This window comes from Heterodontus francisci, chromosome 9, assembly GCF_036365525.1.
Source record: "Heterodontus francisci isolate sHetFra1 chromosome 9, sHetFra1.hap1, whole genome shotgun sequence".
In the NCBI taxonomy this organism is placed as follows: Eukaryota; Metazoa; Chordata; class Chondrichthyes; order Heterodontiformes; family Heterodontidae; genus Heterodontus; species Heterodontus francisci.
The window spans coordinates 68557397-68584752 of NC_090379.1; the positions used below are offsets into that span (position 1 = coordinate 68557397).

The 27356-nt window shown below is 41.9% G+C and overlaps 2 protein-coding genes across 4 annotated transcripts in view; one reads left to right on the top strand and one right to left on the bottom strand.

Moving 5' to 3' along the window:
* The first annotated feature begins 2137 nt into the window (after positions 1-2137).
* Positions 2138-13808, top strand: fam177a1 (family with sequence similarity 177 member A1). Its single transcript, XM_068039273.1, has 5 exons — positions 2138-2357; positions 7894-8070; positions 8161-8227; positions 11162-11259; positions 13295-13808. Exons 1-5 carry the CDS (start codon positions 2274-2276, stop codon positions 13499-13501), a joined length of 633 nt encoding a protein of 210 aa, XP_067895374.1. The 5' UTR covers positions 2138-2273; the 3' UTR covers positions 13502-13808.
* The window catches only part of ppp2r3c (protein phosphatase 2, regulatory subunit B'', gamma), a 39024-nt gene continuing 25433 nt past the window's right edge, over positions 13766-27356 (bottom strand). For all 3 annotated transcript variants that reach the window (XM_068039269.1, XM_068039270.1, XM_068039271.1), the window contains 9 exons: positions 26908-27005; positions 26736-26806; positions 26494-26626; positions 25130-25185; positions 24955-25030; positions 24720-24856; positions 23685-23822; positions 15948-16007; positions 13766-14082 (listed from right to left, as the gene is read on the bottom strand). In XM_068039269.1, the coding sequence (XP_067895370.1) occupies positions 13894-14082; positions 15948-16007; positions 23685-23822; positions 24720-24856; positions 24955-25030; positions 25130-25185; positions 26494-26626; positions 26736-26806; positions 26908-27005 (958 nt within the window). In that variant the 3' untranslated portion in view covers positions 13766-13893. The remainder of the gene's footprint in view (positions 14083-15947; positions 16008-23684; positions 23823-24719; positions 24857-24954; positions 25031-25129; positions 25186-26493; positions 26627-26735; positions 26807-26907; positions 27006-27356) is intronic.

Here is a 27356-nt window from a genome sequence, read left to right on the forward strand (position 1 = left end):
CCCCTGCAATGGCTCTGATTTTTTAAGCTGCTTGTCTGACACCCAGTATTAAATAACCAAGAATCTCTTTCAGTTAAATACTGGCAAGTTCAAAGTCATTGTCTTCGGACCGCACCACAAACTCTGTTCTCGAGCCACCAACTTCATCCCTCTCCTTGGTCACTGTCTGAGAGTGAATCAGATTGTTGGCAACCTTGGAATCCTATTTAACCCTGCGATCAGCTGCCAACCCCATAGCTTCTCTATCACAAGGCCACCTTCTTCCACCTTTATTTTATTCGTTCAAGGGATGTGGGCATCGCTGGCTAGGCCAGCATTTTTATTGCCCATCCCTAATTGCCCTTGAGAAGGAGGTGGTGAGCCGCCTTCTTGAACCACTGCAGTCCATGTGAGATAGGTGCTGTTAGGAAGGAAGTTCCAGGATTTCGAACCCAGCGACAGTGAAGGAATGGCAATATAGTGCAAGTCAGGATGGTGTGTGGCTTGGAAGGGAACTTGGTATTCCCATGCATCTGCTGCCCTTGTCCTTCTAGGTGGTAAATGTCACAGGTTTGGAAGGTGCTGTCTAAGGAGCCTCCATAACTTCACTTGTCTGTACCCATGCCTCAGCTCCTCTGCTGCTGAAACAATCATCTATGCCATTGTTACCTTCAGACTTGACTATTCCAAAGCTCTCCTGGCTGACCTCCCACCTTGCACCCTCCGTAAATTTCAGCTTATCCAAAGTTCAGCTGCACCAGGTTCCCTCACCCATCACCCCTGTGCTTGCTGATCTCCATTGGCTCAATTTTAAAATTGTCATCCTTGTTTCAAATCCCTCTATGGGCTTGCCCATCCCTAGCTCTGTAATCTCTTCTAGCCCACAACCTTCCAAGATATTTGCACTCCTCCAATTCTGGCCTCTTGCACATCTCGCTCCACCATTGGCGACCATGCCTTCAGGTACCTAGGCCCTACGCTCTGGAATTCCCATCCTAAATCTCTCTGCCTCCCCACCTATCCTTCTTTAAGATGCTTGTTAAAACCTACCTACCTCTGTGACCAAGCTTTTGGTCCTCTGTACTAATATCCCCTTATGTGGCTCAGTGTCAAATTATGTTTGATAATCACTCCTGTGAGGTGCCTTGGGACGTTTTACCATGTTAAAGGTACTATATAAATGCAAGTTGTTGTTATTGCTGTGACAGAACAGCACAGTGACTTTCTTACTTTTATTCCTCATGTAGCAGCATGTTATTGAATATTGGTGTTCTGACAGCTCTCCAAAAGAACTGTTAACGTTCTCGTTATCAAACTGGTGTAAGAGATCTGGCAGGGATCTTATCCAATAATCAGAGATTTCAGCGTAAGCTGTAGTCTTTTCATTTTAAATGTCCAGAACTGGCACGTTTTGGGATTTTTTTTGGGTCACTTTCCATTGAAAGGATTGGGAAATGTTATTTTTAATTTTGGGTTTTAAGAGCAGTGTATTCAAACAAGTTACAAAAAAGGAATAAGGGGTGATTGTTAATTTGCTAATGAGATACCTTAGACTGTAAATAACGAGCATCTTGCTAGCTTTTCTTGACAATCAAAATTCCCCTCACACCCGATTGTATAGGAAATTCTTTTATATCTTTTTGGCTGAAAAAAACTCAGGGTTTTGAACGATATAGTTTTTTCGTGAAGACAAAAATGTTCAGAAATGCCAGAGGAAGTTCAGTCATCTCGTTGAAGTGAGACGAATTCGTGACGTTGAGACGTCTGCCATGTTCTTTATTATTGTATTTTTGTGTGGAAACAAGTCGCACCAGTTGAACTAAGTTATAATGATCAGATCTGTTGATGTGTACATTCACTTATTATGAATAAAGCAGCCTAACAATTAAGAACATGAATGGCCGTTCAACCCCTCTAATCTGTTTCTAGCCGTCTCGGTTTCATAACCTTACTTAACAAAAATAAGTTTTGAAATTTTACATTGACGCACAAGTTCAACAGCTTTTTGAAGGGGCAGATTTCTACTCCCCTTTGTGTGAACAAGTGAATGGCCTAGCTCTCATTTGATGAGGTTATGCCCCCTTGTTCTGGACACTGTTAACTTTTGCAGCATCTCCTGTACCATCGCTCCCGAGCACGAGCTCCCTGTAACCCTGGGAACCCCGGCGGGGGGAGGAGCCGAGCTGGGCCGCTCTGCTCCGCTCGGCTGGGCTCTGGGTGTAAACTGACTCGGGGCGTTCCTTCTGTCAGACAGAGGGTCTGCTGTCTCTTTATTCGGCAGTGGAGAGCAGGGAATGGCGGAGAAACTACCGGGTCTCGGCCTGTATCTCAGCCCTGGCAACGTAATGCTGGCTGGCGCCAACACGGACGCAGAGAAGGTGAGAAGTGAGTGCCGGGCTCGGAGTCGCGACCGGGCCTGCCCCGCTGTTAGCGGGCGGGGCGCTGGGAAGGCCTCAAGCCCGACTGCGGGCGCAGTTACCGCCGGTTACCTGGCAGTGGGGGCATGGAGCGACCGAAGGCAAGCATCCCGAGCAGGATGGCACCGTCCCGCCGGGAGATCCCAGGAATTGGTGCCCGTTCCGCTGGGAACGACTAGGAATAAGTCACCTATCACCAGGACAGTTTGGAATATATCACTGTCCCACCAAGACAGACTGAAACATAGAAGCGATCCCTCCAATCTGTTCCTGGCTGCTCCATTATGGAACATTAAGAGTCCCAGCTTTTACAGCCTTTTGGAGAAAGTCGATCCAGATTTTGACTTACCTTTGTGTAAAAAAAACTTCCTAAATTCATTCCTAGCTTTAATTTAATAATGATGTCCCCCTGTTGTGGTTTCCCCCACCAGAGACAAGATGTTTTCTGTATCCATCTTGTCAAATTCCTTTATCATTTTAAACACCTTGATTAAATCATCCCAGAACCTTCCAAACTCAAATAAATTGAAACCAAGTTTATGCAAGCTGCCTTCATAATTTAAACCTTTGAACCCTGGTGTGATGATTATACCCACTCTAAGACTAAGTGCAGTTCCCAAAATTGAACTCAGTACTCCAGATATGGTCTGATTAAGACTCTGAAGCTTCCTCCCCTTTGTATTCCAAATCCCTTGAGATGAAGGCCAACATTTCAGTAGCCTCTTTGATTACTTTATGTACTGTGCACCAGTTTTTAGTGATTGTGTATATAAACACCATAATCCTTTTGCTTTTCCACAGCTCCTGGTCTGTCACTTATTTAAAAAAAAATCCGATTTGTCTTTCTGAGATCCAAAGTGGATCATCTCACACTTCCTCACATTAAATTCCATCTGCTGTAATTTTGTTTACTCTGTCTGAACTAACCATGCCTTCGAACTTCATTTCATCTACAAACTTGGAGATACAATTCTCCATTACTTCATCCAAATCATTCATATATTGGTGAAAAGCTGAGGCTTTAATCCCTGTCCCATCAGGACAGAAGGGTCAGTGTCCCACTAGAATAGGCTGGGAATTACTGACTGTCCATCTCGGACCACCATCACTCTAGGATATGTGGGAATGGGCTACTGTCCCACCAGGATAATCTGGCAATTGGTCACTGACCCTCGAGAATGGGCTGGGGAATAAAGATCATTTTCTTAAACACTGAGAGTTGCCTTGGTTTTGTTTTTTATAGTAATTATGATGATGAGTAGATAAAATAGAAATGAGCAGATTCCTCTAAAATGGAATCAAGGGAATAAGGTTTCAAAATTAATAAACAGTTGGCCTAATGAAAGGTTGGAAATAGATACGAACTGCCAGGAGTCCACTGAATGCTAGGTCTGTTGAGGATAAGGCAGGGTTCGGTACAAGATAATTAAAGCTTTAAATTTAGGATAAGATGAAATTGCTATTTGAGGAAATCCAAGTGTAACCCAGGCCAGGATGAATCAGCATCTGGTTTATGTGGTGTATAATTTAGCTCTGGCTGCTTTCACAGCTCATTTTTGAGAAACATAACAATGTATTTCTGTAGCATTCACTATGTCCCATTCAAGTTTCCAGATGAACTAAGTGGGGAAGCAGTAAGAACCTTGAAAAGGAGTTGCCTAGAAAGTGCAGAACAGCTGCAGGTGAAACTCAAGCTATACATGTAAGATACATATTGGAAGAATAAATGGCATAATAGGTTGTAGGATTTCAAATAAGGAGTGTGACAGGAAGGGACAGAGCATACAAACATAAGAGTGCACGAGCAAATATGATCAGAGTAGGGAAAATGACTTTAAACTAACAGGCGGGAAGGTGGGTTTCAGGTGAAAGATAAAAGCTGAGGCAAGAAAAATGTACATTGATTTGGGTAAAGACAAGTTGAGTGGGACAGGAAGGATCAGAGAGTTTAATGATAATAGTGCATCAGAGAGTGAGGCCCATACGGGGATAGTATTAAAAAAAAATTGAAGTCCTTTTATCTGAATGAGCGGAGCATCTGCAATAAGATAGATGAATTAGTGGCACAAATAGAGATAAATGGGTTTACAGAGTCACGGTTACAAGGTGACCAAGGATGGACAATAAATATTCCAGGGCACACAATATTTCATATAGATGAGACCAATCAAATTCGCAAAGGTGGTCTGGAAGATGAATTTATAGAATGCTTTTGTGACAGTTTCCTGGAGCAATATGTTGTGGAACCAATTAGAGATGAAGCTAAAAGTGCTGGAAATACTCAGCTGGTCTGGCAGCATCTGTGAAGAGAGAAGTAGAATTAACGTTTCAGGTCTGTGACCTTTCATCAGAACTGGCGAAGGTTAGAAAAGAATTAGGTTTTAAGCAAGTGAAGGGGAGGAGGGTGAGGGAGAGAACAAAGGGGAAAGTGTTTGACAGGGCAGGAGGGATTAAATAACAAAGCTGTTCTGGGACAAAGGCAAAGAGTGTGTTGATGCTTGTGATGAAAGACAAAGCATTAGTCCAGAGAGTGTTAATAGCAGAATAATGAGCAGCTCTGACTACATGAAAAACAGGCACATGGTTAAAAAATAAAATGTTAAAAAAAGGCCAGTCATGCTCTGAAGTTATTGAACTCAATGTTGAGTTCGCAAGGCTGCAGTGTGTCTAATCGAAAGATCAGGTGCTGCTCCTCGAGCTTGAGTTAATGTTCACTGGAGCATGCCAAAGACAGAAATGTTGGCATGAGAGCAGGGGGGGAATGTTGAAATGGCAAGCAACTGGAAACTCGGGGTCACGCTTTCGGACTGAGCGGAGGTGTTCCGCAAAGTGGTCACCTAATCTGCGTTTGTTCTCCCCAATGTAGAGGAGACCGCATTGTGAACAGCGAATACAGAATACTAAATTGAAAGAAGTACTAGTAAATTGCTGCTTCATCTGAAAGGAGTGTTTGGGGCCTTGGATAGTGAGGAGAGAGGAGGTAAAAGGGCAAGTATTACACCTCCTGCGATTGTGTGGGAAGAGGATGAGGTGTTGGGGGTAATGGAGGAGTGGACCAGGGTGTCGCGGATGAAACTACCTCTTCGGAATGCTGACGGGAGGGGAGGGGAGGGGAAGATGCATTTAGTGATGACATCGTGCTGGAGGTGGCGGAAATGGTGGAGGGTGATCCTTTGGATGTGGAGACTGGTGGGGTGGAAAGTGAGGACAAGGGGAACCCTGTCGCGGGTCTGGGAGGGAGGGGAAGGGGCGAGGGTAGAAGTGAGGGAAATGGGCCTGAAACAGTTGAGGGCCCTGTCAACCACAACGGGGGCGAATCCTTGGTTGAGGAAAAAGGAAGACAAATCAGAAGCGTTGTTGTGGAAGATGCGTCAGAGACGGAGAAACTGGGAGAATGGAATGGAGTCCTTACAGGAGGCAGGGTGTGAGGAAGTGTAGTCGAGGTAGCTGTGGGAGTCGGTGGGCTTATAATGAATATTAATGGACAGCCTATCCCCAGAGATGGACTTCTGTCTCCATCTGCATTGGAGGCAGTACATTTCACAGGATTTGTCCCTGGGATGAGAGGGTTGTCCTATGATGAGAGAGACTGAGTAAACTGGGTCTATATTCTCTGGCGTTTAGAAGACTGAGAGGTAATCTCATTAAAGCATTCAAGATTATGAAGGGGCTTGATGGGGTAGATACTGAGACATTGTTTCCCCTGGCTGGGGAATCTAGAACAAGGGGGCATAGTTTCAGGTTAAGGGCCGATCATTTAAGACTGAGATGAGGAGAAATTTCTTCACTCAAAGGGTTGTGATTCTTTGGAATTCTCTACACCAGAGGATTGTGGATGCGCCGTCATTGAATATATTTAAGGCAGAGGTAGTCAGATTTTTGGATCTCAAGGAATCAAGGGATATGGGGAGCGGATGGGAAAGTGGAGTTGAAGGCCAAGATCAGCCACAATTAAATTGAAAGGCGGAGCAGGCTCGATGGGCTGTATGGTCTACTCCTTCTCCTCTTTCATATGTTCTTCAGTCAGTCATCTCACTGTTAAAATTTCACTTACTCCTGAATGCACATGCCCTAACTTTTTCTGGCACCTTTAGTGGGGAACTAGTGTACAAGAACTCCTATTTCATGCCATTGCATTAATTTTAGTGCGGAGTCTATCGGTGAGGACTGTTACATAACACTCTGTGCAGGAGCAGGGTGTCTCTGACAGCAATATCCGGATTTCGGTGTTTAATTGCGCATGTGCAGAAGCCAGACATTGCTTTCTGATTTTCTCCCTAATAACAACGAGCAAAATCCAGGCCATAATTTCTGTTGCTGTGTGCCAATAGAAGTGACTTATTTTGGTAGTTGCTACTGTCTTTGACAACACACAGCAGGTCAGTTAGCATCTCTGGAGAAAACAGAATGGTTAACATTTCTGGAGCAGACCCTAACACATTTTTTCTGTTCTTTCCACCGATCTGCTGAATGTTTCCAGCCTTTTCTGTTTTTGTTTCAGATCTCCAACAACTGCAGTATATGGTGTCAGCTTTGGCTCAGTGATAGAACTCATATCTCTGAGTTAGAACATTGTGGGTTCAAGCCCCATTCTAGAGAAGCACATAATCTAGGCTGACACTTCAGTGCAATGCTGAGTGCTGCATTGTTGGAGATGCCAGCATTCAAATGAGACATTAAACTGAGTACACCCCATTAGCCCTCTCGTGGATGTAAAAGATTCCATGGCACTGTTCAAAGACGAGCAGGGGAGTTCTCCTAGTCTACTGGCTATCGTTAACCCGTCAACCAACACCACTATAAACAGATTATCTGGTCATTTATCTTATTATTGTTTGTGTGACCTTGCTGCATGCAAGTTGGCTACCACACTTACTTATATTACGAAAGTGACAACATTGCAAAAATGTTTCATTGGCTGTTAGATTGTGAAAGCTGCTATATAAATCCAAGGTCTTTCTTTTGCTTTTTACCTGTCGTTACAAATCATAACATAGAGTCCTTAGGAATGTGTGTGTTGCAACTGAAAAAAATTACAAGTTACAGACCGACTCTTCCGTGTAAATGTTAAAGCGGTGCTGAAATTGGATAGAATTACGCACAAATATAAAAGTGTTTTTACATTGTAGATCATAGAAATCCCTACTCATAATAGCATCAATAATTGCGCCAATACAATGCTTGTATTTCCTACATCAGTTATCTTAGTAAACTGAGTGAATTTGCCTGTTAGCTTGTAGGCAGTCTTGTGTGGTGGATGGGGGAAAATCGACTAGAAACTGTGGACTGCCTATTTTATTCATTTGGGATTCCTTTACAGATGAGAGAACTAGGAAACTCCATTCATTGATGTAGTTTGAATTCAAACCCACATGGCAAAGATGAAGGAGCAATGTTAACCATGTCACCCAGTCCTTCTAAAGATAAAATACTGAATTCCTTTTTGTATGCCCAATAAGCATTAATCTGGATGGTTTAATTTATTTTTCTCTTAAAGTTGCAGGCAAATGGAAAATCATTTGAGAATGTAGAACTTGGAGATGTGAGTATGAAAAAGCAAAAGCTTCCTCGGAGAATCATTCATTTTGCTAGTGGTGAAACTATGGAAGAATACAGCACAGATGAGGAGGAGCAGGAAGAAGAAAAAAAAGACTTATTGCCAATAATTGATACTGTAAGACTGAAGTTCATCAAAGTTATTTTTGTGAATTGGAGGAGGAAATGAATGTCCAAGTGTATAATATGAAACATATTTTGTTCCCAGAGCAAACTCCCTTGGGGCCCATTCCTGTGGTTCTACATGCTAAGAGTTGCTACAGGAACACTGTCAGGTATGCATATTATATATGTATTATCATGGATTATAATCATAATTTCTGTGGAAATTTTGCAGTATTGTGTACAATATTTACAAGTTACAAGTTGTAAAAATATGTAACTTTAGAAATCCACAATTACAACCTCTTGAACTTATCAAATTAAGGGTTGCAAAAGGATCTCTGGAGAATCATTTACTTTGCTAATCAAGAAATTATGGATGGATATTTGAATATGAATACAGGACGAAATAAGAGGAGACAAATGCTTCTGTAACTTAGTACATTTGTCACTCTTTAAAATATCTGCAGTGTTCTTGTATTGTCAATATAGAAACACAGCTGCAAATACATTTCCCAGTAGAATGATTGATAAGACTATATGTTTATGTTTAAGCTTACAGCTTCCCACACTGTAAACTCCTAACTCTAATTGTCAACTGGAGCTAAGCAGAGATTCATTACCTCTCTGTAGAGTGAGGTAAAAGTTATTGGGATCATTTTCACACACATCTGGCAGTGATTGATGGCATGCAGGTTTCTCCTGTTATATTTCTAAATTTTGCTAGGTTCTATGTATGTGCCATCAAGTGGATGGGTAGGTACCTGCTCTAAGATCACTCAGTGCTTGGCCTGGCTCACTGCAAATTGAGCATAATCAGGATTGTACATATCTCATCTATCTCTTTGATGCTATATATTGCTACTGCAATGCTCAATGTGCAGCTGAAGCCACTTTGGTTTTCACCTATATTATGGTTAGGTTGAGCAGTCTCCTAACAGCCTCTGATTCATTTCCCAGCATGTCCATATTTTGAAATTGTACTTTATCTTCAGTTTCCTTCTACTTGCCTCAGTTGAGTCGCAGTGTTTGTAATCACCTTCCTCTATGTTATTCCCAGGTATGCAGCATGTGTTGAGCTTCCTTTTTTTGGCTTGGAGGAGGGGAGAAGTAAGCTAGCTTCTTAAAAAAATGAATGTTAGAGAAATGGTGAAATAGCAATAATATTAACAGTGAAAAAAGGCATCAGTTACACACTACCTTGAGCACTAATGCTTTAAAATTGGTAGAGTTGATTTAAAATTCCTTTTGTGTTTATTTTCTAACTTTTCTTTTTACTCATCTTCCTTTTTCTGAAGGCATTGATTATTGTTGAGCTATGGTTCCCTGGGTGCTGGTGGCTCAAGTGAGCATTTTTCAAGTGCAAGTCTCGCCAGTCAGTGTTGACAGGCTGTTCCCTCATGGAGGGAATCGCAGCCAAGCTTATCCTGCTCTCACTCACTTCAGCAGAAGTCACTGCCAATTAGGAGTGGGAACTGTGATTGATTTTATTTTTCCATCCTCCCTAGTCAAGAAGCACAGAGGCCAAAGGCAGCAGCCCAACTGTTACCCCAGAAGTCAGGGAGGGGTGCTGAGTAGGAATAGAACAAAAATGAACAAAGAATGTTACAGAAAGGTAGGCATAGCTGGGACCCAGGCAGGTTTTTATAGTGACATTAATTGTTTGAAGGAAGTGAGTGGAGTTAAAGGAAGAGTTGATCAAAGTGAGAACAAGTTCACCCAGGCAAAAGAGTGATGGAAGTATTGAACATCCATAGTGAAAAGGAGATGAATAGGTCCAGGAAATGGGAATTGATTAAAGCGATTAACAGTGTTCGAAGAATGGCTGATGTATGCGTATAGGGACTGGACAAGGGAGAAAAAAATTAAGTCAAGCTATGAGGAAATAAGTTCCATTGGACAGGATCAAGTTGCAATTATAGATCTACTGGGACAGTCCTGTTTGTGAACCTTGGGGAGGAGGTAGAATCGGGCAATGGGGGACTTTGGAGACGAAATGAAACTGAGAACCAGGACAGCTATGAAATTAAATTGAATAGGTGCTACTGGAGAGAAAGGCTGAGATTGGTGGCTCATGATAGATCATGAAGCAGCGAGAGGAGTGGTTAGAGTGATGCAAAATACCATGGACATATCTGATCATGGGTGGATCTGAAACACTAATATTTGAATTTAAGCTGCTATCCATGTATTTATTTATTTAGAGAGATAGCACTGAAACAGGCCCTTCGGCCTACCGCGTCTGTGCTGACCATCAACCACCCATTTATACTAATCCTACATTAATCCCATTACCCTCTCACATCCCCACCTTCCCTCAATTCCCCTACCACCTACCTATACTAGGGGCAATTTATAATGGCCAACTTACCTATCAACCTGCAAGTCTTTGGCTGTGGGAGGAAACTGGAGCACTCGGCGAAAACCCATGCAGTCACAGGGAGAACTTGCAAACTCTGCACAGGCTGTACCCAGAATCGAACCCGGGTCGCTGGAGCTGTGAGGCTGCGGTGCTAACCACTGCGCCGCCCACTAAGTGAGTCAGGGCCGGACAAAGTTGCTGAGAAAAGAGAGGTGGATTTGAAAGCAAGTTTTAGTGAACACGTGATCAACATAAGGGAAACAGATACCAATGAAGATGAACAGGGTAAGAGAAACAAATGAAATGAAATCAAAGCAGAACTTTTTTTTTAATGTGGGCATTCCAAGAAGAGAAATGGCAGTGAATTAAACAACAAAACATAAAAGAAAAATACAGATGCTGGAAATCTGAATAAAACAGAAAATCCTGGAACCACTCAGCAGGATAGGGAGCATTTGTGGACAGAGGAAAGGAAGGTTAATATTTCAGGTTGATGGCCTTTCCTCAGAAGTTGGTTCTGTGATTAGAGAGGATTAAATGAAGGAAATATTGACAGAAAATAGAGAAATGTGAGACTGGGTGAATGGTTACAGCAAAATAGCAGAGGAGAATAGAAGCAAGAAAATTCTGCAAAAGAAAAAGTGTGGCAGAATAAAGAATGTGGGTTTTTGGCACTGTCTTGTTCTAGAGTTTACCATAAAATGGAACTTTCAATAACAGCTTTGTAATTTTTTTTAAAAAATAGTTTGTGACTTCTTGGGAGAAAAGATAGCTTCACTTTTTGGTATAAATGCTCCAAAGTACCAGTATGCTATTGATGAGTACTACAGGATAAAGAAGGAGGTAAGCAGCTTGCATATGTTTATTCAATAAGTTACTTATAATTCAGCAGGTTTTCCTGAATCTCACTTCAAGAATTGTGTTTGAAAAATGAACAATAGGCACATTTGATAGAATTTTTAAAAACTAACTTGAAACACAAGGAACTACCTTTAATTCCCAATATATTCACACTCTGTGGCTAATTTATTTACATGGAAACATTCACCATCATTTTGCCAGGAGGGGAATATATTGAGTGGTGAGTAGAATGGGAAGGAGTTACAATCAGATTTAGTGGCTGTTAACAGTCACACTGCAAAATAATTGGTTTTAGCATGACACCTATGTTGTGAGCTCAGGATGGACATAATTACAGCAAAATCAGAAGTACCTCCTTGTTTCTTTGTGCAGAATTTCAAAACTAGGTTATCAATATATTAAAATAGATCTTTCGATTTTTACATATGAAATTCAAATTGTATTCTAGTGTATCTAAGTTAATTATGATTCAAATATTTTATAATATGCAAGAGTTACCAGAGGATGTCTGGAAAACATGCAACCATAGCCAGCCAGGAGTCAATGCTTACAGACAAGAGAGCAGGAATAATCTGGCACCACCACCCGCCCAAAAGAATGGGCTGGAGGCGGGGGGGGGGGGGGTTGCTGAGGGGGCCCCTTCCTAACACGCTCCCGCCTCCGCTGCCAATTTACGCGGGGCAGCAGCAGCGAGAAAAGGCCCGCCCGCCCCAGACCTATCAAGGCCCTTAAAGTGGCCAATTAACTGCCACTTAAGGGCCTCCGCCCACCACCAGGGGGATTTTACCTTTGGCTGGCAGGCGGCTGAGCCCTCAGAAAACCTGCCTGATTAAAGTCGGTGGTATTCTGGCTGGCTGGGAGAACCCTCCTGATCGGGCAGTCTGTGCCCACAGAGAACTGCCCCCAAAGCCCCAACCACCCGCAACGTACAACACGCCTCCCGCCCCCCCTAGCCTCGCCGGGGCCCAACCGATTGCCCTCGGCGAGGCCTCACAAACATCTCTTGCCCGGGGCCATCCTTCATCTTCGTTCCGTTGGCTGGGTGTAGTCCCAGCAACTCCGTTTGGCGGGACCTCCTGCCTCAATGAGGTGCAAGACCCTCCCGAGACCGTAAAATCCAGTCTGGATCCCCAAGCCCGGCAGAGGCGGGCTCACCACCGACTTTTAGGCTGGTGGACGGCTCTCAATCTGCCCACCACAAAATCCAGCCCATCCAATCTAAAAACAAAAGACCTAGCTTATCTACTTCAGTGGAATCATCACTTTTCCTCCCTACTCTGCAATTCTGTATCATGGAAGCAGCACATTGTCACTGAATATTTGTATACTAACACTCTGTGATACATAGTAGAGATAGATGTGTTTTGGAGTAGTGCATCAGATTAGAAACTGAGGAAGGAGGAAGATAAAGAGTCACTACATGGCCTACAAGAGACACTGTTGCAGTATGGATTTTTGCCTTGTTACTACAGCTATCGGGTCTGGCAGATAGAACGTGATTTTCTAAAGTAATTTGTATAAATACGTAAAATTAGACATAACTAACTCCTCTGATGGCTTTGGGAATTGATATAATAGATAACTGAGCTAAACAGATCATAAAGGTCTCTAGTTTTGAGGAGTTTACTTTGCTGAGTTAGCTGGTCACAGTCAAGGCAGCAAGTATCTCTCTACATTAGGCAACTGAAAATTGATCAGTATCCAGTGACCAGCGCTGTGAATGCATGTTTACATGTCAGGTAAGAACAGAATATTCCCTATGGTAGAACAGCCTGCCTACACATGCTATAACAGTTCAGCTATACGTAATGAAGCCAGTGCAAGGTACCAGAAAGTGTCTGATAATCATGAAACTGCAGTCAATGCTTATAGAAGAGGAGACAGCAAGGAATTGGCATTAGAAAAATTTCTAGTATAGAATTGAAATATGTAACTTTATAGGATATAGAAGTTTGTACAAGAATCACTATTTTAATTCGGCTAAGATTATTTATACATGAAAATGTAAATGTTACAGGAGGAGGAAGAGGAGGAAGAAAACAAAATGTCAGAAGAAGCTGAAAAGAATTACCAAGAACAAATGGCACAGCAGCAAGATGTGGTTAGTGCGCATGATGGCCTGCCAGTAGTTAATGCATCATTTGTGAATGTAAGCTTTGAAATGGAAAGTGATCCTACCACTCTAACAGAAACCAAACAAAGAGATGATCCGATTCCAACTTAGAGGAAGCTATTCTATGGAGGATGATGCAAGGGCCCAGCTCTGCCCTTTCCCCCCCCCCCACCCCAAGAAGAAACCATGCCTTAATTTACTGATTGAAAATGCAGTTGTGCCTTGCAGTATCATCCACCTTTCATCTAATTTGATTTTCAGATCATGCACCTGCTGTAATTTATCACTAGAATACTAAATCAGAATGTTGTATTGTTTAACCTATATAATTGCGTTATTTATTTGTAGTGTTTTTGTTCTTAATAAAGACGATCATTTTTGTACACTACAAAACTTTAATAAAAATTTCTGCAAACTATTTTTACATGTACAATTTACATAAATTCAGTCCAACTGTTTATCAAGTACAGGTGAGGGTCAAAAAGAAAGCTCGACTGATAGAATCATGAATCATCCAGATCAGCACTACCATCATTGTCATTTGCAACAAGAAGTTCTCGGTTTTCATAAGTCCAGAAACCATTTAGATCAATTAGAATGCTGCTGACGGTGTCACCTTGTCCACTGCTTATTAAATCTTGAAGGGTGATTTTATATGGATCTTTAGGCTTAACCATGTCAAAGATTTCATCCTGTAAGATCAAACTGTTTTTCAGTATGATTTCTAGATTATGCATGAAGGATAGGTTTGTTTTTTAAAAAGTGCATTTTCTAATTTTTCCTCTTTAAAAGAATTCATGTAACATCTTTTCATTCAGCCAAAAGGATGTAATAGTTGGGACAGGAGAACACAAGAAGTAGGGGTAGGTTATTTGGCCCTTAGAGCCTGCTCTGTCATTCAACAAGAACTTGGCTGATCATCTACCTTAACTCCACCTTCCCACACTATCCCCATATCCCTCAATTCCCTTACTACATCTATTGACTTCTGCCTTGAATATACTCAACAACTGAGAATCCACAGTTCTCTGGGATAGAGAATTCCAAAGATTCACAACCCACTGAGTGAAGAAATGTCTCCATCTCAGTCCTAAATGGCTGACCCTTTATCTTGAGACTGGGGGCAGGTCAGCATATGGATGGGCTGTCTGCTGTAAAGTGGCAGGCAGCCAGTTTGTATTAAGGCCCCATTAGGGGCCATTTAGAGCACTTGCTGGCATTTTGTCAGCGGTGTAACAGCCCCCTGCCACATGTGGAGGCTGCCAGTTTAAAGCAGGCAGCCTCCCTGCAGCAGTCCGGAGGAGCCATTGAAGCCAGAGGCTTCATCCTGCAAAGAGGCGCTACTGGCAGCAAAGGCTGCAAACGTGGCCCAAACACTTCTGTCACCTCCATTTTGAGGTGCCCTCGCATTCTTCTAGCTGTCTCCGCAGTGCCAACCTCTCTCGGTGGGGTTGCCAAGGATCTAGTGCTGCTCGCTCCGTGATTGGGCTGGCAGCATCAGCAGCCCACCTGCCATCCGCAATTGGACAGTGAGCTTGGAGGTGGCCAATCAGGAGGCTGCCTCTGGGAAAACAGCTCCCCTGGTCTGGCACCTGGCAAGTGTGGGCTTGCCCCCCTCCCTCCAAATTTGGTCTTGACGCGGAGGTCTTGAAGCCAGCGGGAAAATCCTGCACAATATCTTGCCAGTTCTCTGTGCCATTTTATAGGGGAGGAGATACCTTAAATGAGTCCAGCACATTTCTTGCCAGAACAATAGGAATATCTGAAACAAATCTGAAAGTGTTACATGGAACAGGTACACTCATATTTGACTAAGTGTTATAAACAACCTATTCCTTTCTTACTCTATTATGCAGATCAATGGACAAATTAAGGGGAGCTAGGAACTTGATATTTGAACATTCTATACACTAAATCAGTTGTCTTCAGATTGAGTTCTTAAATTCTACCTTTCATTTTTGAAATAGTTTCAGTCCAGGCCCGAATATAGATTTGAATCTTCTGCCCAATAGGTCTTCAAGGCAAGAACTGAAATTAGGTCATTTCAATCTATCACTTGTAAGTGCAGTGAACTCACATCTATTAATAGTGGATTGAGAAGCCTTTTAGTTCTAACCCGGAAGAATCATAGCTACTGTCATTATTTAACCTGGAAAGTGGTTTATGACAGTTTTGTTGGATCAGAAATGCATGTCCAGAGAATCAGAATGAAACAAGAATAGGGCTGTTCGCATATAAAAAGCGTTGCTGTTGCTGCAAGATTGAGTTGTACAATTTACCTGGAAAGGCCGTAGATTAAGAAGTACTGGATATCAAGTGATTGAAATAAATTGCTTGCTATTTTTCCAGCTACATTTCAACATTGTAATATGACTGAAATTTTGCAAAAACATGTACACATTTGCAGGCAGGAGGGGTCTTTTCTGCTATAATTCTTGGAGACTAATACAGAACATAGGTTCCTGTATAACTCATGGAAATTCAACATGTACCCTCAAAAGTAGCTGTATTTCTAATTTTATTCTTTAGCATCAAAAACCTCAAAGTTCCAAGGTACCTTGACATCCTGAAAAGAAACTGGCTCCTGCCCATGAAGTTTCATTTGCTCCTGAATAGCCTGTATGAATGAAAACAAATTACAGAACTACAGTACGATCATTTGGATTACAAATAATTCAGTAGAAAGTTTGAGTACTTGTCAGTCTGTTAAAATTAGGTTGTTAGTTTTTAGGTTGGCAAACAAGCAAAGCATCGTGTGTTAAACAGTACATTCCGCCTTTAGCAGGATAATAAAAGGCCAGTCCAATTACAACACACAAGAACACTTCAAAGTTGACAGTGGACATTCCAGATACTCTGGGTGAAAGTAACAGGCAATTGTTTTCATTCAAGGAATGAGAGGAGGGAAAGGAAGTACTATAATCAACATTAAAATGCTTTTTAATAGGTAATGTGGTTGTGTTACTAAACTAATTTAGAGGACTGAACTAATAATTCAGGGAATGAGATCAAACATGGCAGTTTGAGAATTTTAATGATGCAAGCGTGTCAGGCATACTGCAGATCGATGACAGAGGTTGCAGTGGCCTTGGTTCTGGACTGGAGGCGACGTAGGTTAAATAGTTTCCCACTTGTCCTGTCGAGTAGATCTACTCCGGCAGGGAGCTTCAAGGTGATGAGGTGGAGTGTTGCAGTGAGGAAGATGGAGAAGAGCATTGGTACAATGACACAGCCTTGCTTGACCCTAGTTTGCACTCGGATTGGGTCAGTTGACAAGGATTACAGCTTGCATGTCGTCGTGCAGCAGGCGGAGGATTGTGACAAATTTCTCCGGACGGCCAAATTTGAGGAGGATGTTCCATAATCCCTCCTGGTTAACAGTCAACGGCCTTTGTGAGGTCATATAAGGCCATGTATAAAAGGTTGCTGCTGCTCCCTACATTTTTGTTGGAGTTGTCTTGCCGTGAAGATCATTTCCACTGTGCCTCTTGATGGTCAGAATCCACATTGTGATTCCGGTAGAAGCACTTCAGCCATGGGGAGGAGGTGGTTGAGAATGACTCTTGCAAAGACCTTCCATGTGGCGGACAGCAGGGATACTTCTCTGTACTTACCACGGTCAGTCTTGTTGCCTTTTTTCAAATTGGTCACAATAACAGTGTCTCGAAGATCCCCTGGCATGCTCTCCTCCTTCCAGATGAGGGAGATGAAACCATGTATTTGTGTCAGGAGGGCCTCTCCGCCATATTTTAGAATTTTAGCCTACACTAGCGGCCTTATTGTTTTTCAGCTAGCAGATGGGTTTTTCGATCTCGTCAGACTGGGGTTGTGCCGAGGTCGTGGCGGGTAGCATGCTGTGGAATGTGGTCGAGGGTGCTTGCATCAAGGACCGAGAAGATTTTCAAAGTGCTCCTTCCAACAAGTGCGGACTGCCCCACTGTCCTGGATCAGCGCCACTCTATTCTTTGCTTTCAGTGGGGTAGGTCCTTGGGTACTTGGGTCTTAAATGGTCTTGACTGCGCCGAAGAATCCACCATGCCGTGGCTGTCAGTGAATTGTTGCACTTCCTGCACTCTTTCAGCCCACCAGCTGTTCTTTAGGTCACAGGTTTTTTGTTGAACCTCGGCCTTCATTGTCTGTATACCTGCTTTTTTCTCCCCCTTGAATTTTGGTGATGCTTCCCAATTCAGGAATGTCTTGCGCTTGCAATTTAGTAGCTCCTAGATCTCCTGGATGTTCACGTCAAACCAATTTCCTGGTCAAGAAACCAAGAGTATCTTTTCAAGCGCTGATGATGGTAGCTTTGAGAGCAGACCAGGCATTGTGGACATTCTGGTAGTTCCTCTTCGTTGAGCGTCACCAAGTTGCTTGTAAGAACCTGCCTGAATAGGTCTTTCTTCGCAGAGTCCTTGATACCATCAACATTGATTTTCCTGCGGCAGTGCTTCTGCTCCCGCTGCCGTTTTTGGACTGGGTTTATTGAAATAGTAGCTCAGATTAGGCGATGGTCAGTCCAGCAATCATCGGCTCTTATCATGGCATGGGTGATGCGAACATCCTTGCAGTCCTTCACTCAGGCGATGATATAGTCAAGCAAATGCCTGGAGTGAGGGTGCTGTTGTAATATCTTGTATTTGTCTCTCTGACGAAATAGGGTATTCGTTATGAACAGGCCATGTTCAAGGCATTGTCAGAAGAAGGACACTGTTGGTGTTAGCCCTTCCAACACCTTCCTTGCCAATCACACCTTTCCAAAGGTTTGTGTCCCTCTGGCATTGAAGTCTCCGAGTAGGATCAGCTTGTCTTCCTTGAGAACATGGGACAGCAAGTGATCAAGGCTGGAGTAGAATTCCTCTTTGGCCTCATCTGTTGCTTCTAGAGTTCAGGTGTACATTCCGACGGCTGTGGCATGCTGTTTCTGGGTTGGGGTGACCCAGAGGGTCATGAGACGATCGCTTAATCCACAAGGGGGCTCAGTGAGGCTGTCGGCTAATTCATTTTTTAAAATGACGAAGCCAACCCCATGGAGTCGGCGCTCTTCTTCTGGTTTACCTTTCCAGAAGAAGGTGTATCCACCACCTTGTTCCTTGAGCTAGCCTTCTCCTGTCCACCATGTCTCACTGAGGGCAGCGATATCAATGTTGTAGCGGCTGAGTTCTCAGGCTATGATAGCGGTGCGACGTTCAGGTCTGTCGCTACTGGGGTTGTCCATAAAAGTCCTGATATTCCAGGTACCGAAGTTCATTTTGAGGGGGTAGAAGATGCCTGTGCGTGGGTTCTTTGAATGTGGGGAGCCTGTTGCACACCAATCACAACATGGTCTGAGTGAACCAAGGCCTTTGCCCAATGCTAGGGATGGCTGAGACGATTGGAGACCAGGCCCTGCTACACAGACAAGGACTAATATGCTAATGGGGTTAATAGACTAACTCTGTTCCAACTGCTATATCACCTATTGGCTTACATCACTTCATGAGATGATGCATGTTAAACTATTTACATATTCAATAGTTAAAGCAATATCACAACATATAGGGTCTGGCTTCAAAGCTGGAAGAGCTACAGCCAGAGATAGATATTACTGTGTGTGTACGACTATCAGTCAATGTCCCAACCCCCTCCACTATATTCCCAGAAATGGGCACACAGTGTTATACATTCAGGGGGAGTGGCCCAGGCAGTCCTCAGCATTGACTTTGGACTCCATGAACTCATGGCTTCAGGTCAAACAAGGGCAAGGGAACCTCTTGCTAATTACCACCTACTGCACTCCCTCAGATAGAGAAGAAGTACTCCTCAATGTTGAAGACCACTTGGAGGAAGCACTGAAGCAAGGGCACATAACGTATTCCAGGCAGGGCAGGGCACTTCAATGTTCATCACCAAGCATGGCTCAGCAGTACCACCATGTGGTCGAGTCCTGAGGATATAGCTTCCATATTAGGCTTGTGGCAGATGCTGAGAGAACCAACACAAAGGAACAAACTACTTGACTTCATCCTCACCAATCTATCCATCACAGATGCATCTGTCCATGGCAGCACTGGGAGGAGTTACCACTGAAGGGTGTTTGTGGAGACCAAGACCCATTTTCACATAGAGGACTCTCCATCGAGTTGTGTGGCACAATCACAGTGCTAAGTGGAATAGATTAAGAACGGATCCAGCAGTTCAAAAGTGAGTTGCAATGAGGCACTGTAGGCCATCAGCAGCAGCACAATAGTATACCATCACAATCTGTAATCTCATGGACCAGTATATTCTTCACGCCTCCATCACTGTCATGCCAGGTGACCAACCCTGGTTCAATGAGGAGTGCAGAAGAGGATGCAGAGAACTTCAGGCATACCTGTAAATGTGGTGCCAACCTGGTGAAGCCACAATGCCAGACTTCGTCTTTGTTTTCTCTGGAACAGAGGAGGCTGAGGGGAGACCTAATTGAAGTGTATAAAATTATGAAGGATCTAGATAGAATGGATAGGAAGGTCCTATTCCCCTTGGTTGAGGGGTCCATAACCAGGGGGCACAGATTTAGGGTAAGAGGTAGGACATTTAGAGGAAATTCGAGGGGAAATTTTCTCACTGCCTGAAAGGGTGGTAGAGGCAGAAACCTTCATAACATTTAAAAAGTACTTGGATATGCACTTGAACTGCCGTAACCTACAAGGCAATAGACCAAGAGCTGGAAAGTGGGATTAGGCTGAACAGCATGGACATGATAGGCTAATTGGCTTCCTTCCGTGCTGTAAATTTCTATGATTCTATGACTACATGCACACTAAACAGGAAATCAGACCAAAGATCTGCAGTCCTTCCATATCTAATTGTGAATGGTACTGAATGGTTACAATTAAGTAACTACTGGAAGGAAGAGGTTCCATAAACTTCCGCATCCTCAATGATGGCACAGCCCAGCACGAGTGAAAAGACAAGGCTAAAACGTTTGCTTCACCATCCTGACTTGAACATCCTGCCTTTCCTTCTTTGTTCCTTGGCCAAAGTCCTGGAACCCCCAGCTTAATAGCATTGTGGGTGTACCTTCACACACAGACTGCAGCAGTTCAAGAAAGCAGCCCATCGCCACCTCTCAATGGCAACTAGGAATGGGCAATAGATGCTGGTATTGCCCATGCACCCACATCCCAAAGAATGATCTTCATAAAAGCAGTCTTGTTTAACCCATTTTAAAATCCTAAAAATACTCCCATCAGGTTCTCTCTGCTATGTAACATTCTCTAAACCACTGGGAAAAAGAAAGCTTAGTCACAAGCTATCATTATGCCTCTGGTTGGCAAATGAGTAAGAAGGGCACATTGACTCAAATTACCAATAGAAGAATGAAAAGGAGAAGCTAGAGGGATTTTTTTTTTTTTTGCAGAGGATTATTAGAGTATGCAAGGCTTTACCCAAAGCAGCTATTGGGCCAGAGGCTGTAACAACATTTAGAAGTAGTTGAAAAGTAATACAAAAGGATAATATGAAATGGGATTAGTGTAGATAACACCAGTTCAAGGGCAATCACACAGATGGACGGATGCTATGAGTTGAATGGCCTCCTGTACTGGGGCAAAGTAAATGGAGCTTCACTGCACTCATGTGTCTGTGCTCGGAATGCTTTTTTAAAAATTAATTTATGGGATGTGGGCATCGCTGGCTAGGACAGCTATATTGCCCATCCTTAATAGCCCTTGAGAAGGTGGTGGTGAGCTGCCTTCTTGAACTGCAGTCCATGTGAGGTAGGTACACCCACAGTGCTGTTAGGAAGAGAGTTCCAGGATTTTGACCCAGCTACAGTGAAGAAATGACGATATCGTTGCAAATCAGGATGGTGTGTGGCTTGGAGGGCAACTTGCAGGTGGTGGTGTTCCCATGCAACTGCTGCCCTTGTCCTTCTAATTGGTAGAGGTCGTGGGTTTGGAAGGTGCTGTCTAAGGAGCCTTGGTGCATTGCTGCAGTGCATCTTGTAGATGGTACACACTGCTGCCACTGTGTGTCGGTGGTGGAGGGAGTGAATGTTCGTGGATGGGGTGCCAATCAACTGGGCTGCTTTGTCCTGGATAATGTAGAGCTTCTTGAATGTTGTTGGGAGCTGCACCCATCCATGCAAGTGGAGAGTATTCCATCACATTCCTGACTTGTGCCTTGTAGATGGTGATGATGAAAATATTGATGTTGCATTGCCCAGGGCTAATACCCCTAAGTTGATGAGCAGAAGAACGATCTTAAGGAGCTGAAGTTACAAAGAAAATGCTGCTTCACTGAAGCTGAAGAGGGAAAACATAAAAAAGTCTAATTTGACAATATAATCCTTTAACTGGGGAATTCCAACTTCAGTTTAGTATGCACAATTTTAAAATAAAATTCTTGGGATGTGAGTGGGCATGCTGGTAAGACGATTGATTGAACTTGGGACTTACCTGGTCTGAGTAGTTCAGTACCACCCACAATAAATATTTTTTAAACATACACTATAGCTAGGCATTTACAGCTAAATTAATGAAATAAATTAGGACCAAAAGTATTCAGATACATTATGCTACGAACGTTTAAATGACAGAAAAAGGATTGAAATTAGGATATGTAACACGTAAACATATATTTGTGTGTTATTGTATGCTGAAAAATACATTTATTAGCTATATATCATTAAATTACAGAAATTATGGTACATTAGTTAATGGGATACATTTGGGGAACTGGACAGCTAAGCACTAATCTTTTACCTCTGGGGACTTGGGAGTTTAAATGTGGGCTAGACTGATGGAATAAAATTCTCCTCTGTCTGCTGGCTGCAAGGGTCCTCTGTACTACTACTACGACTACATCATCACCATCAACATCTGCATTTATTTAGCATCTTTAGCATACTAAAATGTAACAGGGCACTATCAAACTTTGACACTAAGCCATAAGAAGATATTAGGACCAGTGCAGTCAGTTTTAATAGTGCCTTAAAGGAGGAAAGAGGTGGAGAGGTTTAGGGAGGGCATTCCAGAGCTAAGGGTCACGGCACTTGAAACTACAGCTGCCAATGCTGGAGTGATTAAAATGGAGATAGTCAAGAGGCAAGAATTGGAGAGCACAGCTATCTCAGAGGGTTGTAGGGTTAGAGGAGTTTAGGGAGGGGTGAGACCATGGAGGGATCTGAAGACAAGGATGAGAATTTTAAAATCAAAGTGTTGCTTAACTAGGCGCCCAAGTAGGTCAGTGAGCATGGGGTAACGGCGAACGGAACTTGGTGCGAGTTAGAACAGAGTTTTAGATGACCTCAAGTTTATGGAGGGTAGAACATGGGGGGCTGGTTAGAAGTGCATTGGAGTAGTCAAGTCTAGAGGTAACAAAGGCAGAGATGAAGGTTTCAGCAGCAGATGAGCTGAGGCAGGGTCAGAATCAGGCGATGTTAGAGGTGGAATAGGTGATCTTAGAGATGGTGCAGGTATATGATTGGAAGCTCATCTTATGGTCAAATATGGCACCAACTTTGAACAGTCTAGTTCAGCCTCAGACAGCTGCCAGCAAGAGGAATGGAGTCAGTGGTTAGGGAACAGAGTTTGTGACAGGGACCAAAGACAATAGCTTTGGTCTTCCCAACCTTTATTTATTTTATTTAGAGATACAGCACTGAAACAGGCCCTTTGGCCCACCAACAACCACCCATTTGTACTAATCTTCCATTAACCCCATATTCCCTACCACATCCCCACCATTCTCCTACCACCTACCTAAACTAGGGCAATTTACAATGGCCAATTTACCTATCAACCTGCAAGTCTTTGGCCGTGGGAGGAAACCGGAGCACCCGGTGGAAACCCACGCGGTCACAGGGAGAACTTGCAAACTCCGCACAGGGACAAGCAGTCTGACAATTTAGAGACAGGGGAGGGGTCAAGAGAGGTGGTAAAATGACTTAAGGCAGTGGGCATGGGCCTACAACACAAAAAATTTCCCCTAATTTGGCACCAATAGGTAATTTTGCTCGTAAAGCCCACAGCATGGCTAGCATGGTAAATGGAAACAATGGTACAGTAGAGGGTATCATCTTCAGAGGTTGGTATTGAGGTAATTTTTTTGGGACAGACTACAGCAAGCATTGTTCTGCATCAGCATTGGACCAGAGAATGCTCAATACTAACACTAGGTGCCTGAAATGGGAAGAGTTCCAATCCTAGAACGGACATCCCTCACCTTGATGTATATTTCATCAATACACAGACAAAAAAATGTATTCAATGATTTCTAAAAACGTACATTGATCTCAACACAAGACTGTTAAAAAAAACACACTAATGCTTACCCTGAAGAAGAAATTGAGGGAGAAAACATTAAGATAACCCTTATTTTCCATATCCAGTAATTTAAAGATATACTGGAGAGCAGCAGGTTCCTTTCGGTTCTCCAAAGCAAGAACAAAGTCCAGATACGTCTTGTAATCCTTAAGAAAAGATGGCAGAAGGATAAACTTCAAAAGTATTTATGTTTTATTTCAGGAGCATTCAAAAATGTTCTTGGCATTCTGGATTGCCAACATGATAAATGACCAAATAACCTCTGATTCACAGAAATATAATTTTACTTAAGTTGGTATGAACTATGGTATTAACATGGTGGGCAAAAATCTGTCATTTTTTGTTGCACACATAATTTTTATCCCCTTCTTTACAGTTACTGAATTGGTATATCTTTTCCTCATTTTCCATTTTATTTTTCTGCAGCAGTAGGAAAGTCTGACGCTTTAGTCTAAGCTTATTTCTAACAGTTAGAAAGAAACATTAATCATCCTCTTGCTTGAAACAGATCCCTTTCCTTGATTCTAGCATAAAATAGGCAAAGATGAACTTGGAATGGCACAATATAACTTGTATGAGAACACCAAAGCACTAAATATGTAGGGTTTTAACAAGCACTACATTCTGCTCCACTGGGCAAAAAGCTCACTTGATTATAGTCATTTATCTTCTAACAATTCAGTCAGACAAAATTACTGGGGTTAAACATTATAAAGTTTAATTAAGATTCTTTAAGATATGATCAAAGAGCAATGGTGGGATTTACGTATGTTAACCTACCAAACTGAGGCTAGGCTAAGTATTTAAAAACTACACTGCAAGCATAACCCTTAATCTGGTTTGCTCCAAATCACGAATATTCTATGTAGCAGTAGGAAATCTTCAGACATTGTGTACTACAATGAAAACTCCTTCGAAAATAGTATTTTGAAATGGATGGAACCAGAAAATTCAGTTTCGATGAGAGGGGGAAAATTAAAATGAATTACGTTTTCTCAACTTTACAAGAGTTTGTAGCAGGTCATTTATTTTTAGGCAGTTACCATTTCTCCATCATATGTTAGGCACTCCTGAAAAACCCTATCCAAAAACACGCCTGTAAGTGTTCCAGTACCATAACGTGATAGTTCTTCTTTGCTGAGCATTCCATTGTGATCTTTATCTAGATTTAAATACTGACCTAAGAGATAAACAAAATAATCACAACAATAGAAAACCATGTGCTATAACAGATATGCACCACAAGCTACAAAGGTTCTGTATGCATTCAATATATACCATAGACTCTCAGTGCAGAGGGAGCAGAAAACCAGTTTGACTCTTGACTTTCCTTAGACAGTTCCTCATCTCTGAGCTACAAATATAAACACACAGGCAAAAAGAGTTACCGAAACATTTAACAGATATCAATAGATCTCATTTAAAATTCAAACTCTCTCAAATGGCCAATTACCTCTAACAAATCATCCAAGAAGCTGCAGGCCAAAATATCTTGGATTTTTATCTTTCCTAGAAAAGTATTAAGATATGAGAAACAGGTTATTTGGAACAATCATGTAAGCACATATACATAAGATACTGTCCTATATTGTAATGACGAAGGGCATGAACTAACAGTCATCATATCTCTAGAACTTGAGTTCAGATTGATTCTATCCACCGATGGCTCAGATTGTAATATTTGAAACAGGTTTGAGTAGTCTCAACCCAGTTTCCAGCAGGTGTGGAACCACTGCCCATAATTCAACATAAACTGGCAATCTCAAAAAGGATACTGATGAAGGAAGTAGAAATTCATCCTGGTGCTGTAGGATTGCTCTTTTAAAACAGAGGTTGGGTAGCATTATTAGTAACTTAACTGTGTTTGATGATCACTATACTTGACCTTAAAAGTATTCAATGTCAGCAATGTGTGCCAAAAGTGTTCCAGTCCTAGCACTGATATCCCCTTGCTATGATAAGCATAGTCCTACTCCTAAAAAAAATAGATTTATAAAAAGCTACAAGAATAGCTTTATATTCTGAATATTGCTACAAGACAGTTTTGGAAAATAACACTATAACAGAAGAACCATTTACTGCAGATCAATAACTTTTGCAAATATCTAGTAGGATTTTGAGACTAAATTTTAAATGTTTATTTCTATTGCTGGTACACAAAAAGTTACCTTTCTCTTAAAAATAATTTGTCCATTATCCACAAATGTGGGGTAATTTTACCAATTGCTTAAAAACATGAAGAAACTGCTGATTTGTACTACTGTTATTTATTTTCTTAATTTACATGAAGCTCCATTTCCCAATAGCAAATAATAATCTCATAAATCACACAAAGTAGCTATTGTCAAAAAAATTACACATTTGGGAAATCAACACAATTATCAAAACTTTAGGTTATTATTTATTTACGCACAAAACATACTAGATAGAACTTAACAGAAGGCTACTTTTATTAGTTCGGTAGGATAACTCTGAACTTCCAACCAAAAGCTATGCACTTGAAACCTGGTTCGAAGAATGATGTCAATGCCATTTGCTCCCAACAAGTAGGTTTCACCATATTGTGCATGATTTCACCAGATAGGGCATTGTTGCAACAGCACAGAGGCACACATATCTCAGCACCAGGAAGAAGAAAACTAAGAAAACAAACCTTCTCAGCTAAATCATAGAATGGCACTGTCAATGGCCACAGAGAAGGATCCTGTCTAAAGTAAAGGAGGTTGCAATGGATAGCCTAAAATAACAAAATGTTTTGATAGCTAGGAGTGTTAAAGGATACTGGGTTTATAATTTAGTGTGAAAATATCAACTTGCCTGTTCTGAGTGGGTCAAGGAAGAAGAAAAATTTTCTAACAGCAGTGCACACGTAGAATGAATAGAAGGACTTTTCCAAGCCATCAAGCTGTGGTAAGGTGGGAATCAACTCCAAAATGTAATTCTCCAAATCCTGTTGGCATAATTTGGTGTGGCATTAACATACCATAGAATGCAGCATAAAATGAGATTGAAGTGTAGAAAAAAAACTGTCAGATCTGAACATAAGATAGGACACTTACAGATTCACGAAGATATCCTTGACCTGCTACATCATATAAACTGAGACCTATTCTTGTTTGATGTAGCCAAACTAAAATTTAAAAACATTTAATATGGTTGTGTTATAAATAAATACTTTGTAAAAAAAAATTTAAAATTTGTCGAATAGTTTGCATTACAAGATTCTACTACCTTTTCGCATGACATAATTGAAGAACTGCATTATGGAGATCCTTCCATATGGGTCATTGTGCAAGAGTTTCGCAAAGATCTTAGCTGCAAAGAACTGCCTGTTACATAACATTAAAATGCAATTATCTATAGCAGAGAGATCATGGAAAAATATTCACTATAGCATTAAAAAGGAACACCATAGAATTAACATTTAAAGTATGTTTTTAATGGAATACATGATTGGCAAGGAATATACTTGTGTGTTTCTAACTTCCCTTGCTTACTGCTGTAACATGGCACAGAAATTGTTATTTTTAGCCTGACATCACAGTCCCGATAGACAGTTTTGGGATTTACATGAGAAATCTCATTCAGCACAAGTACTTGCACTGCAATGGCAAACTGAGCAAAAATATTTTGCTATTTTCAGGTTGGCGAAGAAACAAAATATGATCTTGCATTTTAAT